The 14,347-nt window shown below is 43.3% G+C and overlaps 1 protein-coding gene across 12 annotated transcripts in view; it reads right to left on the bottom strand.

Moving 5' to 3' along the window:
• Positions 1 to 830: 830 nt before the first annotated feature.
• The window catches only part of SETX (senataxin), an 80,625-nt gene continuing 67,108 nt past the window's right edge, over positions 831 to 14,347 (bottom strand). For 6 of the 12 annotated variants that reach the window (XM_038548938.1, XM_038548941.1, XM_038548937.1 and 3 more), the window contains 4 exons: positions 13,037 to 13,201; positions 8,883 to 8,981; positions 7,718 to 7,805; positions 831 to 3,954 (listed from right to left, as the gene is read on the bottom strand). In XM_038548938.1, coding sequence (XP_038404866.1) covers positions 3,208 to 3,954; positions 7,718 to 7,805; positions 8,883 to 8,981; positions 13,037 to 13,201 — 1,099 coding nt within the window. In that variant the 3' untranslated portion in view covers positions 831 to 3,207. Of the gene's footprint in view, positions 3,955 to 7,717; positions 7,806 to 8,882; positions 8,982 to 13,036; positions 13,202 to 14,347 lie in introns of those variants that run through there. The other 6 variants (XM_038548943.1, XM_038548944.1, XM_038548945.1 and 3 more) reach the window with 6 other exon arrangements.

Here is a 14,347-nt window from a genome sequence, read left to right as displayed (position 1 = left end):
GGACTGCGTGGGTGAGCTGAGCAGGAGGGACTTTAAAAATCACCACTACAGATGCTGCAGTAATGAATTCTGCAGACAAAATGGCCATCAGGACCCTGGTTTCTCACCAGGTCATTTGGCTAATTTAGGATGCCCCCCTTTCCCCCATCCGTCTTTTGGCCCTCTCCGGGACCTGTGTGCGCGACTCTGGAATGAGCAGGTGCCATCCCACAGGAGCGCGGTAGTCCCACGCCACGCTCTGGAGCTACTGCTCATAAGCAGCGTGGCCCACTTGTGGCCATCACCCTCCCCAGCCTCTGCCTAAAGGTGAGCAGGCTTCTGGGTCAGGGCCAAGTCTCCACACAGGACTGGCCACCACAGCTGTTGTGACACACCTTGTGACATCATGGAGCAGGTTTCACAGGAGGCCAGGAGGGGGCACTGGAGAAGAGACTTGAATAAAGCCAATCCGGGCCTCCAGCTTTTTGTAGAGGACACACCAACAGCAGGCTGAGTGCACCAGGAGCACACTGCCCCTGAACCCCACCTAACTCAGGTCAGTTTTCCAGTGTCCACTTTTAATTTCACCAGTTTCTCTTAAGTGGAGGTTTTTAAAGAGGTTTTAAAGAGGGCTACTGTTTACCAAATCCCAGCCGTGAACCAAGAACGTAGAGTCAAAGCTGCAGCAAAGAATTATCTACACAACTACTTTTAGAAAATAGTACATTTTTGTTATAAAATCCATTTACAGGAGGTTATTCACATGTACTTATCAAATTTGCTCCTGGAAATATATGAAAACAGAACCATGCATATAAATCCAAGGAAAATTATACACAGAGAAGCAAAACAAGTTTTTAAGCAGAATATATTCAGGTCGAAAAGAACAGAAACTGAAGACAGGACACTTCCTTGTAACGCCGTGGCTAGGACGAAGCAAACAGCTGTACTCTTCACTCTGTGAGAAGATTAACTACCAATCAACAACACAGCTATGACAGCCACATCAAGAAAGGCCATGTTGCATGTAGGAAATGTTTTATGCCAACATTTTTTTTTTTTTTTTTTTTTACCAACTGGAATAACAAACGGTTTCAAATGCAGTGTCAGATAGGATGTGTTTGCAGGGAAGAGGCTGCCAAGACACTGGCTGCAGATGCTCCCCTGCTCAGGCAAGGAGAGTGTGGAGCCAGCCCATGGACACGGTGTGGTGAGAAGAGGGATCATGCTCAACAAGAAGGGGGAAGGAATGTGGCCCAGGTGTGGCAGCAAAGTCTGCAGGCTGGGAACCTTTCTTTCTTACTTCCCGGGCTGCACCAGCAGAGGGGGAACCTTCCTGACCCCAACTGTGGCTGTCACGCCTCCTTTCTCAGCCTAAGGAGTTGTAGACCTTTTAAATTGCTACCAAGAATCTGCTCAATCAAGCACTTTGCCAAGAGAGTAGTAGGAGGTCAACTCAACGTTACAGTGACATTTCTTGCCAAAGGCACAAGCAGGAAGCTTACAGAGCCCTGGACCTGGACAGGGTGCGGCTCGTCCTGCACTTTCTTACACTGTGTAGCCAAGGACCAGCACTCTACAAACAGGGAGCAGGTACTCCCTGAGGGCCAAGAGCTTCCGCTCCACGTCAACAGACGTCTGGACCCCACTGGGGGTAAGATGTGGGTAATGAAGAAGCAGAATGTTTGAACTTTTGGCAAACATTGTTTTAATGCTTTTAACAATCGGCTTGAGTAGAATTTCTGACACAAAGCCCTCTTTGCTTAAAGAACAGGTGGCAAAAGTTTGAATGGTGTGCACTAACCTTCAGGGGTCTGTTTCCCTCCTCAAATTAGCTAATGGGCTGCATGGCATTCCCCACCAACCACTAGTTCTGACAAGTGGCAAATATCGCTACCATATATTCTTGTGTCTGTTTGGAAAACTGGACTTTGCAATGAGAGAGCCTCCCTTGTGCAGGTACTCCAACATCAACTCACCATGGCACCCTGTTCCAGAGCACAACCCTCTCTAACCAGGTGACCCTACAACAGTGGTGTCTTTTCATCAGTTAACAGTCTCCAAAGATCACAGGAAACCTGTCAACTCTCTTCTTCTGGAGTCCCAACTTCAAGTATCTGCCCTTCCCTTCACCTTTCTCTTTAAAAAAGGTGTTTCTCCCCTGCCTCCAGTATTCTATCTGGCCTACCCTCCTGGATCCCAAGCTGCCGGGTCGGTGAGTGGAGTCCCCTAGGGAGAGGTCTAACATGAAGCTCCCCAGGCTCCCCCACAGAATGGACTGGATTCTCCAGGCAGCAGCAAGCTTGTGCACACAAGCATCGGGTTCTTCCAGGGCTGACCCAGCACCCGGTAACCACGGGACCCATAACCCACCAGTTACAGGACACTCACTATGCTGGGGGCATCTGAGTGGTGTGTCAAGAATTATTCTTTCATTTTGTATTTGTCTATTCCAAGAAGAGTAAGAATTTTAGCTAGAAATTCTAAGAATTTCTGAATTCTAAAATTCTAAGAATTTTAGCTAGAAAACTATGTGCTTCTGAAATAGGTGGATGGACTTATCAGAGAAATGAAACATCTTGTGCCAAGGAAACTCAGCTGCAAATTTCCAACAACAGCAGAACTTTACCTAACATGACTCTGCTTCCCAAAGTTTCCCCCAGGAGACTCCACTTGTTTTCTTAAAAAGAACCAGAGCCACCTGACCCACCAGCATTAACTCCGCTGCTTCCAGATGACCTGGGCTTCTGAAGAGGTCTGTCCTGCCCTGACAGTGTCTGAAAGGGCCTGCCCTGCCCTCCTCTTTTTTTTTTTTTAAATATACAGTTTGTTCTGTTGAAAATGATTTAACATTTTAAGCAGGGGAAAGAAAAGTGGTCTACTAGGTTAAATTTTAAAACAATTTTGTTATTTGCTATACAAATATACATTTCAACTTTTACAACATCCACTCCAGTCTGAGCCCTTATCTTAGAAGGACAAGAGACCAACATCTCAAGTCTCCCACTTTATGGACATTACAACACACGGAGGCCCTCGAAAGCTTTTACAACTGACAGAAACTATGGAAGATGACCAAGAGGCACAGGTGTTAGGATACATTTTCCATTTTTCCAACAGCACACCAACTCCTTTAAGGAAAAAAAATAATCTTATGTGAACAGTCCCGTTCACTGGTCACCTAAGTCTGCACGCTGCTGTGGCTGCAGCCCGTGTCACCAGGCTGTACTATAAAAGCTTTCTTTTCTTAGAGCCACTGTCATCCTTCTCCAGCCCTCTCCTGTCCCAGTCCAGGTTCCTCCTCGAGTGCTTGCTGTTGGGGCTCCAGCTCTCCTGGTCCCCTTCACTGAAGGCCCTGCTCTCTCTTCTGTGGCTCAGCCCTGCTTCCCAGTCACCTTTCCTCTTACTTGTGGGAACATCTGTGCCCGCCGCTGGAGGCTCGCCCTGCACGTGAGGTCTGTGGTTGTTTGGCGTGGCTCCTTGGGTGGTGGCCTGGGGCACACCCCCTGGGTCCTGGTGACTCATGGGGAAGCCTGGCTCTCCTGAGGGAGGTGTTGCTCCAAGATGCTGGGGGCTCAGGGGCTGCGGCTCCCGCAAGCACGTCCCTCTGGCCTCGGGGTCCATGCCCAACCTCCGAAGCAGTCGTGGGTCCCGCAGTCGGTCCTGAATGGGAGGCCTTTCGGGGTCCTTTGTAGTGACAGTCCCAGCAGATTCCTTGGAGTCAGATGCCGTGTGATACAGGGAAGACGTGAAAGAGGTCTTGGCAAACTCACTGTCTAGCTTGCCGCTGAGCAAGCCATCCTGGGGTCTGGATGCCTCCGGGGCTATGGCAGGAGGGTGAGTCAGACTTCTCTGCAGCACAGGCTTCAGCTTCAGAATCTTCGCCGCATCGTGCCTATAGTTCTTGTCACAGGTCTTGATGATGGCGCCCCGCTTCTGTGCATCCTGAATCAGGTGATTCCAGTGCTGATTTTCCTTGAAATAGAAAAAAGAGAAATAATTACACACCAAAGACACTCACATGCTTGGGAAGCATGAAGTTTGTTTTCATTCCTGAGTAACAAGAAATATACTTCATGAATAGATTCTCAAGAATCCATTAAAGGAAAAATAAGTCCAAGTACAGAGCGATGAAGCCATGTTAGCAGGAAAGAGCACCGGTCATCACCTTTAAGAAAAAACTTGCACCATTTTACTTTATGACTCATGCCATGTGGTAACCAACCAGCAGTTCTGCAGACTGTAGGGGCTGCCAGCAGACACAAGCAGCTATTTAAATTTCAACTACTGGGACGCCTGGATAACTCAGTGGTTGAGTGTCTACCTTCGGCTCAGGTTGTGATCCCGGGGTCCTGGGATCAAGGCCCACCATCTGGTTCCACATGGTGAGCCTGCTTCTCCCTCTGCTTGTATCTCTGCCTCTCTCTGTGTCTCTCATGAATAAATGAAATCTTTTAAAAAATATTTTTTAATCAAGTATATTTGCTGCATGTCCTTGGTCAACTCGTCCTCTCTGAGCCGGTTTCCTAATCTGTAAAATGGGCATGTCTTATTTAACTGATGCTAAAATACACGTTGTTTTCACATTTTATCATTTCTTAGTTTGGGTTACCTCCTGGCCAGGTGGTAGTTTCCAAGGACCTAATCCTGAAGAATTCATGGCTAGCCAACCACAACTCCCTGACTTTTAATCAATAAACCATTTAAAGAAAGAATGAGGGCAGTCTGGGTGGCTCAGCGGTTTAGCACCACCTTCAGCCCAGGGCGTGATCCTGGAGTCCCAGGATCGAGTCTCACATCGGGCTCCCTGTGTGGAACCTGCTTCTCCCTCTGCCTGTGTCTCTGCCTCTCTCTCTCCTGTGTATTCTCATGAATAAATAAATCAGAAAGAAAAGAAAAGAAAAGAAAAGAAAAGAAAAGAAAAGAAAAAAGAAGTCCCAGCTCTTGCATGAAAACTTATCCACTGATACCTTCTGATAAGAAAGAGTGCAGGCAGCCCCGGTGGCGCAGCGGTTTAGCGCCGCCTGCAGCCCGGGGTGTGATCCTGGAGACCCGGGATCGAGTCCCACGTCAGGCTTCCTGCATGGAGCCTGCTTCTCCCTTTGCCTGTGTCTCTGCTTCTCTCTCGCTCTCTCTGAATAAATAAATCTTTTTAAAAAAAAAGAAGAAAAAGAAAGTACGAGTGCTAACACTTGGGAGAATGGAGACCAGGAGTTGGAAGAGAATCCTAAAGACCATGGCAAGGCACCCTTAGGAAGTGCGGAGTCCCCAACCCTCTTGACCACACAGAGGGGACAGTCTGTGCAGGAACAAGCCCACACGTGATTGTGACCTGGGAACCGATCCTGTAGTGCAAGACTCGGGAAGTGACATCCTTTCAGAAAGATCTCAGCCTATTCATTTTGTATTTTCTCTTTTATGAATGAACAAGGATGAGAGGATAAAAGTCTGTCTTGTTGAAACAAATCTAAAAGAATTCTTTTAATACAAAAACTCTAAGTGAAGATAAAGTGTCACAGTTTAATAGTAGTCCATGAAAATCATGATTCTTATCATAATGGCTTCTAGAATCTGACGAGCTGAGATTCTGTGAGGGCTAAAGGAAGTCTTGTACACACTCACGTGTATGGGACCAGCGTGCACTGGGCAGGCCCCAGGGCTCGAAGCCCTTCCTCACTTTGGAGCACTAGTCTAGAGATCCTCACCCTGAGTCTGAAACACAGATAGGACATAAAGCAGAGGGCCCTATTTTTTGCCAAGTTGACAACACCTCAACTTGGTATTTAATCTGATCCTAGGATCACAAAAACAGTTTTGAGAAGGGGCAACTCCTCTTGATTTCTCAAAGCAAACCAAGTGCTTTCCCTGTTGATTCTACTTCCATAAGGGAAACCGTACTATTTTTAAAAATAAATAAATAAAAAATAAATAAATAAATAAGGAAGAAAGCTCCAAGGACCACAGAAGTCAGTTGGAAAGACCAGGTAGTAAATTGAAAGTTTTCCTTTTCTACTTCTTCTGTGTCCTTCTTCACCAGTGGCTCCTGTGAAGACACCCCAGCTCCCTGCATGCTCTTGGGACTCTCCCGCCCCACTCCAACCTTCATGGTCCCAGCTCGTCCACCCCAATGCTGACCACTCCAGGCACATGCAGAAGAGCCGAAGAGAGGGGGCAGTCAAGAGAGGGGTGCCTATGAAGGCTCCTTCAATCAGGGTGTCACTAGGAGACATGCAGCTCTAACATTTTACCTTTCAGGTTAAAACATTACCAAAACTCAACTGTGTAAAAATAATAATTCTTATAGATTAACCAGTTGATAAGAAATCATTTTTTAACACTTAGATCCTTATGATCCCAGGAAAAACAATTCTATAAAAAGTCTATTCTTTTGAGGTAAGTATAGGTTCATAGGAAGCTGTAGAAAAAGCAGAGAAGTTCTGTGTACTGTTCACAAAGCTTCCCCAAAATACTTATAAAATAAAAATATATTTTTTTTTAACTTTCAATTTGTATATAAATTTTTGTAGTAGAGAAAGGTAATATATATAGTGAGATAACAGGAAGGCTTTTAAATATGTATCTTCCTGAATTTTATCCCAAGCAAGAACAAATGGAAATTCAATTTCAAAGAACAAAATGACTCATATTGCTATCTGTCCCACTGGATTTAAGATTGAGGTAAATGATTTATCTGTAATAATTTTAGTTTTATTTTACGTCAACATTTATAATACATTCAAAACAAAATCTTTAGCAATACTTCAACTTACAATAATAAATTTTCAGTATCAACTTAAAAATAGGCGGTATGGGGGCAGCCCCGGTGTCTCAGTGGTTTAGCGCCTGCCTTTGGCCCAGGGTGCAATCCTGGAGACCCGGGATCGAATCCCAGGTCGGGCTCCCGGTGCATGGAACCTGCTTCTCCCTCTGCCTGTGTCTCTGCCTCTCTCTCTCTCTCTCTCTCTCTCACTGTGTGCCTATCATAAAAAAAAAAAAAAAAAAAAAAAAAAAAAAAAAAACAACTAAATGAGAAAGACTGTATTTGAATGCCCTCTGGTGGTACTAACCAGGAAATAAGGGAAAAAGTGAAAAAAATCTCATGTGCTAGCTTCCTGTCCTAAGATAAACCAATGGTTTTGCGAAATACAGAAATTAGAAGAATTCAGGGTCCCGACCCCTAATGAGGCAAGCAGCAAACATCTGCTTTAAGAGCTGTGATGCCAGTGAATGAGGCCACACTCTCTCTTACTGATGGAAACTTGCCATCTATGCTAGAGGAGCTCTGACACGGCTTCCCTCCTGCCAACTGACACAGAGCAAACAGTACTGCTTTAAGTGCCCAAAAAGAAAAGAAGATCCAAGCTTCCTCTTGCAAACTCCCTCTACTGGCATTAAGCTGGGCCACATAGCTGAGTGCTAAGAGCCAACAATTGGTCTAGTACTTTACATGCATGGTTTATTTATCTCAATAATTCTATGATGGAGACATAAAAAAAAAAAAAGTCATCTTGAGAACCTGTTGTGGATACTTGGCCTTGGATGGGAAAAGGGTTACAGGTTTACACGTGTAAAAGCTCCCAGGCAGGCACTGCTGAGAGACAGGACAACCAAGGGGAACAAAGTTCATGATTTTGTAATCCTGTAATCAATTCCATTTTGATGGAAAATAAAAACATAAACCCAGCATCAGTAACAATGGGCAAACTTTGGAGTACTCTGATCCCGAGAATGCACCTACCATCAGGGTCCTTAAATGTCCGAGGATGAAGAGACTGTACTTGGCTCGTGTGATGGTGACATTCAGTCTCTGCAAACTTGCCAGAAATCTAAGCAAAAAAAAAAAAAAAAAAAAAAAAAAAAAAAGTTCCTTCTTTCTGCAGAATGACTTAATATATTAAGTGCAGGTGAGACCCAGACACTACTTCAGACAGATTTCCTTGGCTCCTTCTCCTTCTTTAACGGTACATCATTGTCTCCCTCTTTCCAACAGAGTTCCCAGCACAAAAAAGCAATTCCCATTAAAAACAGCAAACAAAAGGCCTGGAGCTTTCCTTCAAAGTGATGCACCTGTCCGTCAATTTCCTATTCTGACTTGAATGAGATGCTGGGAATTTTAACACTGTCATTCTTAAGCTTTACAAACATCCTAAAAATATGTTCCTAGATCAGTTACTCTTAATTGAAATATATTTGAGGATCAGAAAAAGGTTGTGGGGCCGGAGCAGAAACAGAAAAATGCACCAACAGATCTGAGGAGAGCTCAGAAATAACAGAACTGCTGTATGGAAAAAGTAACTTTTCCAATCCACAGGACGCTCCAGAGATCCCACGCCTCCATTGGTCTATGCAGACTTGCTCCAAACAGGGCAGAGGTAACTCACAGAACTATTTTCTTTAAGAGCAAGTAAACATACTTAAAACGTGTAAATTTTACCTGCTGCTCAGCAGCAGTAAAAGACAGCTCACGCAAGAGTCTCAGGGTTCCGAGACTCAGGGGGTATTTCTGCCATTCATTATAGTGTTCTTGGCATCATTAGTGAGTAAACTGACAGTAGTTATTAAGGTTTACAAACTTAGCCAAAGCACAAAAACACAGAGAAGATGAAAAGCCACTCTGTGACAGATCATGGAGAGAACAGGCCCCCTGCAAACTGCCCCTGAGCCAGGGGTCAGGTCACTCAGAAGTAAAAGAACAGACTGTCCCTGGATGCAGGTTACATACCAGGTCCCAGAGAAACAGATCTGACAGGGCATCAACTTCACAAATGAAAAAGGAGACTCTCATGGTGTTATCCAAGTTTTTATAAAGGAAAATATAACAAATCGTGGTATTCTCCAACAGTGATCAAAAACAGATCTGACTCGAGATTACAGACAAGTAAAAAGCCAATAATGACACTCACCCAATTGAGCCCTGCATGGCATTTGCTCTGACACATGTAACAATAACACAATCCTTCTGCCGGCCCTGGAACCCATCCACGGTATCTACTTCTGCTGGCCTATTTACAAAAGACAAATATGCTTATTGAAATAAGTTAATTATTAAATATGCAGATTTATATAGTAGCACTTTTCAGTATCTTTTATCAACATACAATTCATGTAACAAAATTCACCACTTTCAAGTACAGCATTCCATGGTTTTTAGTATATTCACTATGTTGTATAACCATCACCACTATGTACTTCAACATTTCCTTCACTTGTGCCTATTAGCAGTTAATCTCGATTCTTCCCTCTCTCCAGGCCAGGCAACCACGCATCAATCTACTTTCTGTCTGGAAATTTCATATAAATGGAATCATAACATGTAGGCCTTTCCTGCTTGGCTTCTTTCACCTAGAACATATTCACGGTCCATCCCTGCCATAGCGTGTAACAGCACTGCATCCCCTCTAGCACTGAATATTTGTACAGATTCCCCATGACTTATTTATCCATTTACAACTGACGGACATCTGGGTTGTTTCCCCCTTTTGTCCATTATGGACAATGTTGCCATGAATGTTTACTACATGCTTTCGTGCTAACATTTTTTTCAGTTCTTTCAGGTATGAATCTAGGAGCGAAACTGCTGGGTTGTATGGGAATTCTATGCTTCACTTTTTTTTTTGAGAGAGAGAGAGAAAAAGAGAGAGTGCCCGCGTGAGCTCCTGCACATGAATGGTAGGAGAGGCAGAGGGAGAGACTCTCATAAAGGCTCCATGTCCAGCATGGAACCCAACTTGAGGCTCGATCCCACAACCCTGAGATCACCACCCAAGCTGAAATCAAGAGGACAAGTAACCGACAGAGCCACTCAGCCCCTATGTTTCACTTTTTGAGGAACTGCCAAACTGTTCTCCACAGTGATCTGCCATTTTACATTCTCACCAGGAGTCTGTTAGGGTTCCAACTTCCCAACATCCTTGCCCAAACTTGTTATTGTTAATGTCTTACTAGTCATTTAGGTGGGTGAAATGGGACCCTACTGTGGTTTTCATTTGCCTCTCCCTAATGACAAATGATGTGGAATGTCTTTTCATGTACTTGACCGTTTTGTTTACAACCTTTTAAGAAATGATACTCAAATCATTTGCCTATTAAAATTATTCAACTTTTTATTATTGAGTTGAGTTCTTTATATGATCCAGAGGACTCATCAGATACATGATTTGCAGGTACAGATTTTCCCGGACTTGGGATGGGGTTATATTCCAATAACCCATCAGAAGTGAAAAATATCCTAAGTCAAAAATGTAATTTACTACACTTAACCCACTGATAAACACTGTAGTTTAGCTTGGCCTACTTCCCAACAGGCTCTGAACACTTCTATCAGCCTACAGTTGGGCAGAATAATCTAATACAAAACCCCTTATAATAAAGCGATGGCCACTTCATAGAATTTATTTACTACACTGGAAGAGGTACAGAATGGTTGTCATCCTGGTCGTTTACCCTGGTGACTGAGGGGCTGACTGGGAACTGCAGCTGCTGATGGACCAGCATCGCAAGAGAGGCTCGTGCTGTATCACCAGTGCGGGAAAAGAGCCAGATTCAAAATTTGAAGTATAGCTTCTCCTGAAGGTGTACTATTTTCACACCATCGTAAAGATGAAAAATTCTAGGTCAAACCATGATAAGTTAGGAACTAGACATATAGTTTCCCATTCTGGAGGCTGTCTTCACCCTTTTTTGATGGTGTACTTGGACATACACAAATTTCTAATTTTTAGGAAGCCTAATTTACCTATTTTTTCCTTGGTAACCTGTGCTTGGGTGTTACGCTGAAAAATTATGGTCTAATGAGGTCACACAGATGTATACCTTTGTTTCGAGCTTTGTAATTTTAACTCTTAAATTCAGTGTTCTGATATACTTTTGAGTTCATTATACTCTATATGGTGTGAAACAAGAATCAAAATTTATTCTCACAGTGCCTGGGTGGCTCAGTCAGTTAAGTGTCCGACTCTTGATTTAGGCTCAGGTCATGATGTCCCAGTGGTGAGGTAGAGCCCCATGCTCAGCACTGGGCACAGAGCCTGCTCAAGATTCTCCCTCTCCCTTGGCCCGCCCCTCTCATACCCCCACTAGCGTACTATCAAAAAAAAAAAAAATTCTCTTGCATGTGGAGATCTAGTTGGCCCAGCACCATTTATATAAAGACTATTATTTACTGATTGAATGGCCTTGGCACCCTTGTTGAAAATCAACTGGCCATAAGTGAATAGGTTTATTTCTGAAATCCCAATTCTATTCTACTGGTCTACAGGTCTATCCTTAGGACAGTATCCGTTCTGATAACCAGCTTTGCGGTAAGTTTGGAAATAGGAAAGGGCGAACCCTCTAACAATATTTTTTCAAGATATTTGGGGTATCTTGCATTTCCATGTGAATTTTAAGTTAAGACTGTCCATTTCTATAAAAGAGGCAGCTGGACTGTGACAGTCACTGAATCTGTAGATCACTCTGGGGGAGTACTGCCCCCTCAACAGCATGAAGTCTTCTGATCCACAGACATAAGACTGTCTTTCCATTTACCTTGGTATTCTTTAACTTCCTTCAACAATGTTTCGTACTTTTTAATGTTTAAGTTTTATACTTCTTCACGTTTTTTCCTATTTTGTTCTTTTTGATTCCATTATATACAGAATTAAGATTTCCTTTTCAGATTGCTCGTCGTTACTGTACAAATGCAACTAATTTTTGTATACTCATCTTGCATCCTACAAGTTGGCTGAACTCATTAGAATAGTTTATGTGGATTCTTTAGGGTTTTCTATCTCTAAGGTCCTGCTAACTATGAAAAAAGATGGTTTTATTTCTTTTATAATATGGAGTTTTACTTCTTTATAATATGGATGCCTTTAATTTCTTTTTCTTGCTCAATTATTCTGCTTAGAACCTCTGATACAGTGCTGCACAGAACTGGTGGGAGCAGGTGTCCTTCCTGATCCTGGGAGGGGGGCAGCACTCTGTCTCATCATCAAGTATGATGTTAGCTGTGGGTTTTTCATAGATCCCTTTTATTAGGTTGAGGAAGTTCCTTTCTATTCCTAGTCTGTTGAGTGTTTTTATCAAGAAAGGGTGTCGGATTTAGTCCAATGCTCTTTTTATATCTACTCAGACGATCATGTGGGTTTTCTCCCTTTATTCTATTAATATGGTGCGTCACATTGATTTCTGTATGCTGAACCAACCTTGTATTCCAGATAATTCCACTAAGGTCTTGGTATATAATCCTTTTAATATGCTGCTGAATTCAGTTCCCATTATTCTGTTGAGGATTTTTACATCCATAATCATAATACGGGCCTGTAGTTTTTCTCTTCTTGTGATGTGTTTCTGTGGCTCTGGTACAGTAATATTGGCCCATGAAAGGAGTTAGAAAGTCTTCCCTCCTCTTCTATTTTTTTGGAAGAGTCTGAGAAGGATTAGTGTTAATTCTTATCTTAATGTTTGGTAGAATTCACCAGTGAAGGCTAGTCCTGGGTTTTCCTTTGCTGGGAAGTGTTTGATTACTAACTCCCATCTCTGTATTTTTTTACAGGCCTTGTTCAAATTTTCTATTTTTTCTAGAGCCAATTTTGGTAGCTTTGTATGTTCCTACGTTAAGAAATTTTTGAGTTAATGGATTTCCAATAATTAATCTTTAATTTATTGTTGACGAGTAAAAAAACATCATCTTCACCCTATACATAAAGGCACGGAAAGGATTAAACACTTTATTCTAAGTGAAAGTGTTACTTCGCAAATCTTACTAGATGAGAATTCAGATTAACCAGCCCTGGCACTGAAGGAAAAGGCCTGGAGGGTTTCTCAGTTGGCTCCATGACCAATGGCGGTGGTGAGGACACTGCGACCAGCAGGAGGTACTCTGTCCAAGGCTGGTCTGTGGGGCTGGGAGTGTGAGCGTTCCCTACCCAGCATGACCAGAGCCTTGAGTCTCCTCCTGCTATACTACCACCGACTAAGACCATTTCCTAGAGTTAGATTTCCTTTTATCCCCTCTTTCTTCTTTTTTAATTCAACAGAAATACTGGAAATATCTGTAAAAATATAGATGCCTCACCCTTTTCTATCAAACTCTTTGTCCAAATCCTTCTGAATCATCGTCTTCTGAGCCTTGTAATGGGTTATTATGCCAATGTTCCGGAAAGTAACATCCCTTCTTTTGTCTTTAATAAGTTTAATTATTTCCATTACCAGTTTTATTTCTTGAACATTTACATATGAGCTAAATAAGATGAAAAAACAAACAAACAAACACATCAAAACTAGTAGCAGCCCAACTGCTAGCTTCTGTGCTACTTTGTTTCCATTACAGCAAGAGCAGGCAGGGAGGTTTCACCTTTATTCAGTCATCTGTGCTCAAAGAAGCTGGTACAATGACCATTAATGTCCTAAACTTGAAGACCTATAACCACTCAGTGAAACAGGGAGTTGTAAGAAACAAAAGGCTCTGAAATCAACTGAAGTTTACTCACTGATCCCTGTTGTAACAGGGTTATTAGCAACAGAAAGAACAGAAGGTATTTATGATAACAAAGATATGAATAATAAAGAGCTAACACTAAGAACTATCTTCCACACACTGAGAAAAGTGCTTTAGCTGTATGATCGTCCTTCATCCCCAGCACCAGCTGTGCTGTGCGGCCAAAGGAGTGCTGTCCACACAGATTGTGCCGCAGCCCCTAGAGGTGAACAGCGTGGAATCTCACAGCGGGGTTGCATCCTTACTGGCCTCCCCACTGGCCACCTCCTGCACTCCCAGCTCATCTCCCAAACTACATGCACCCCCTCCCTTCCCTGCTGCTTTAAGAGCAACATGCACCGCACCTGAGGCAACTTTAACAGCCTCAAATACAATCTTAACTTGCGACTCACTCCACAAAAAAGCCCCCTAGCCGACTATCTCTTCCATCCCTGAAGTCTAATTTACCTTCTTTAGTCACCTCTCATGTCAATGCTCCTCTGTGACCCCCACGATGCTCTATGGCAACTGCTTCATTCTGTATCCCTAATGTCCTCTCCCCCCACCTGGGTAGCTCACCTAATACCTAATTCTTACTGAGGATGCCACCTGTCCTACAGCACTCTCAGCAAAGAGGTGACATCTGTATTTCCCTGTGCTACATGTGAGGACCTATGTTAACAAATGCTGCCTCCAAACTGTTACTCCTTTGTTTTCTCCCGAGAAGCCCTGACTCCTCTGCAGTTTCTCCTATTAGCAGTCACAACTCCTTTCTGTCCTTCACAGACCACCTGCATGTGTTACCTTAATCACAATCCCACACATCAGGTACTGCCCCCTCTGTCTCCCACCTTAATTCAAATGGATCTATACTGAGACTCACACCGCTTACCCCAGCTGTAATAAGTA

The sequence above is a fragment of the Canis lupus genome, chromosome 9 (genome assembly GCF_011100685.1).
Source record: "Canis lupus familiaris isolate Mischka breed German Shepherd chromosome 9, alternate assembly UU_Cfam_GSD_1.0, whole genome shotgun sequence".
Lineage (NCBI taxonomy): Eukaryota > Metazoa > Chordata > Mammalia > Carnivora > Canidae > Canis > Canis lupus.
This window is presented reverse-complemented; position numbering and strand designations above follow the sequence as displayed.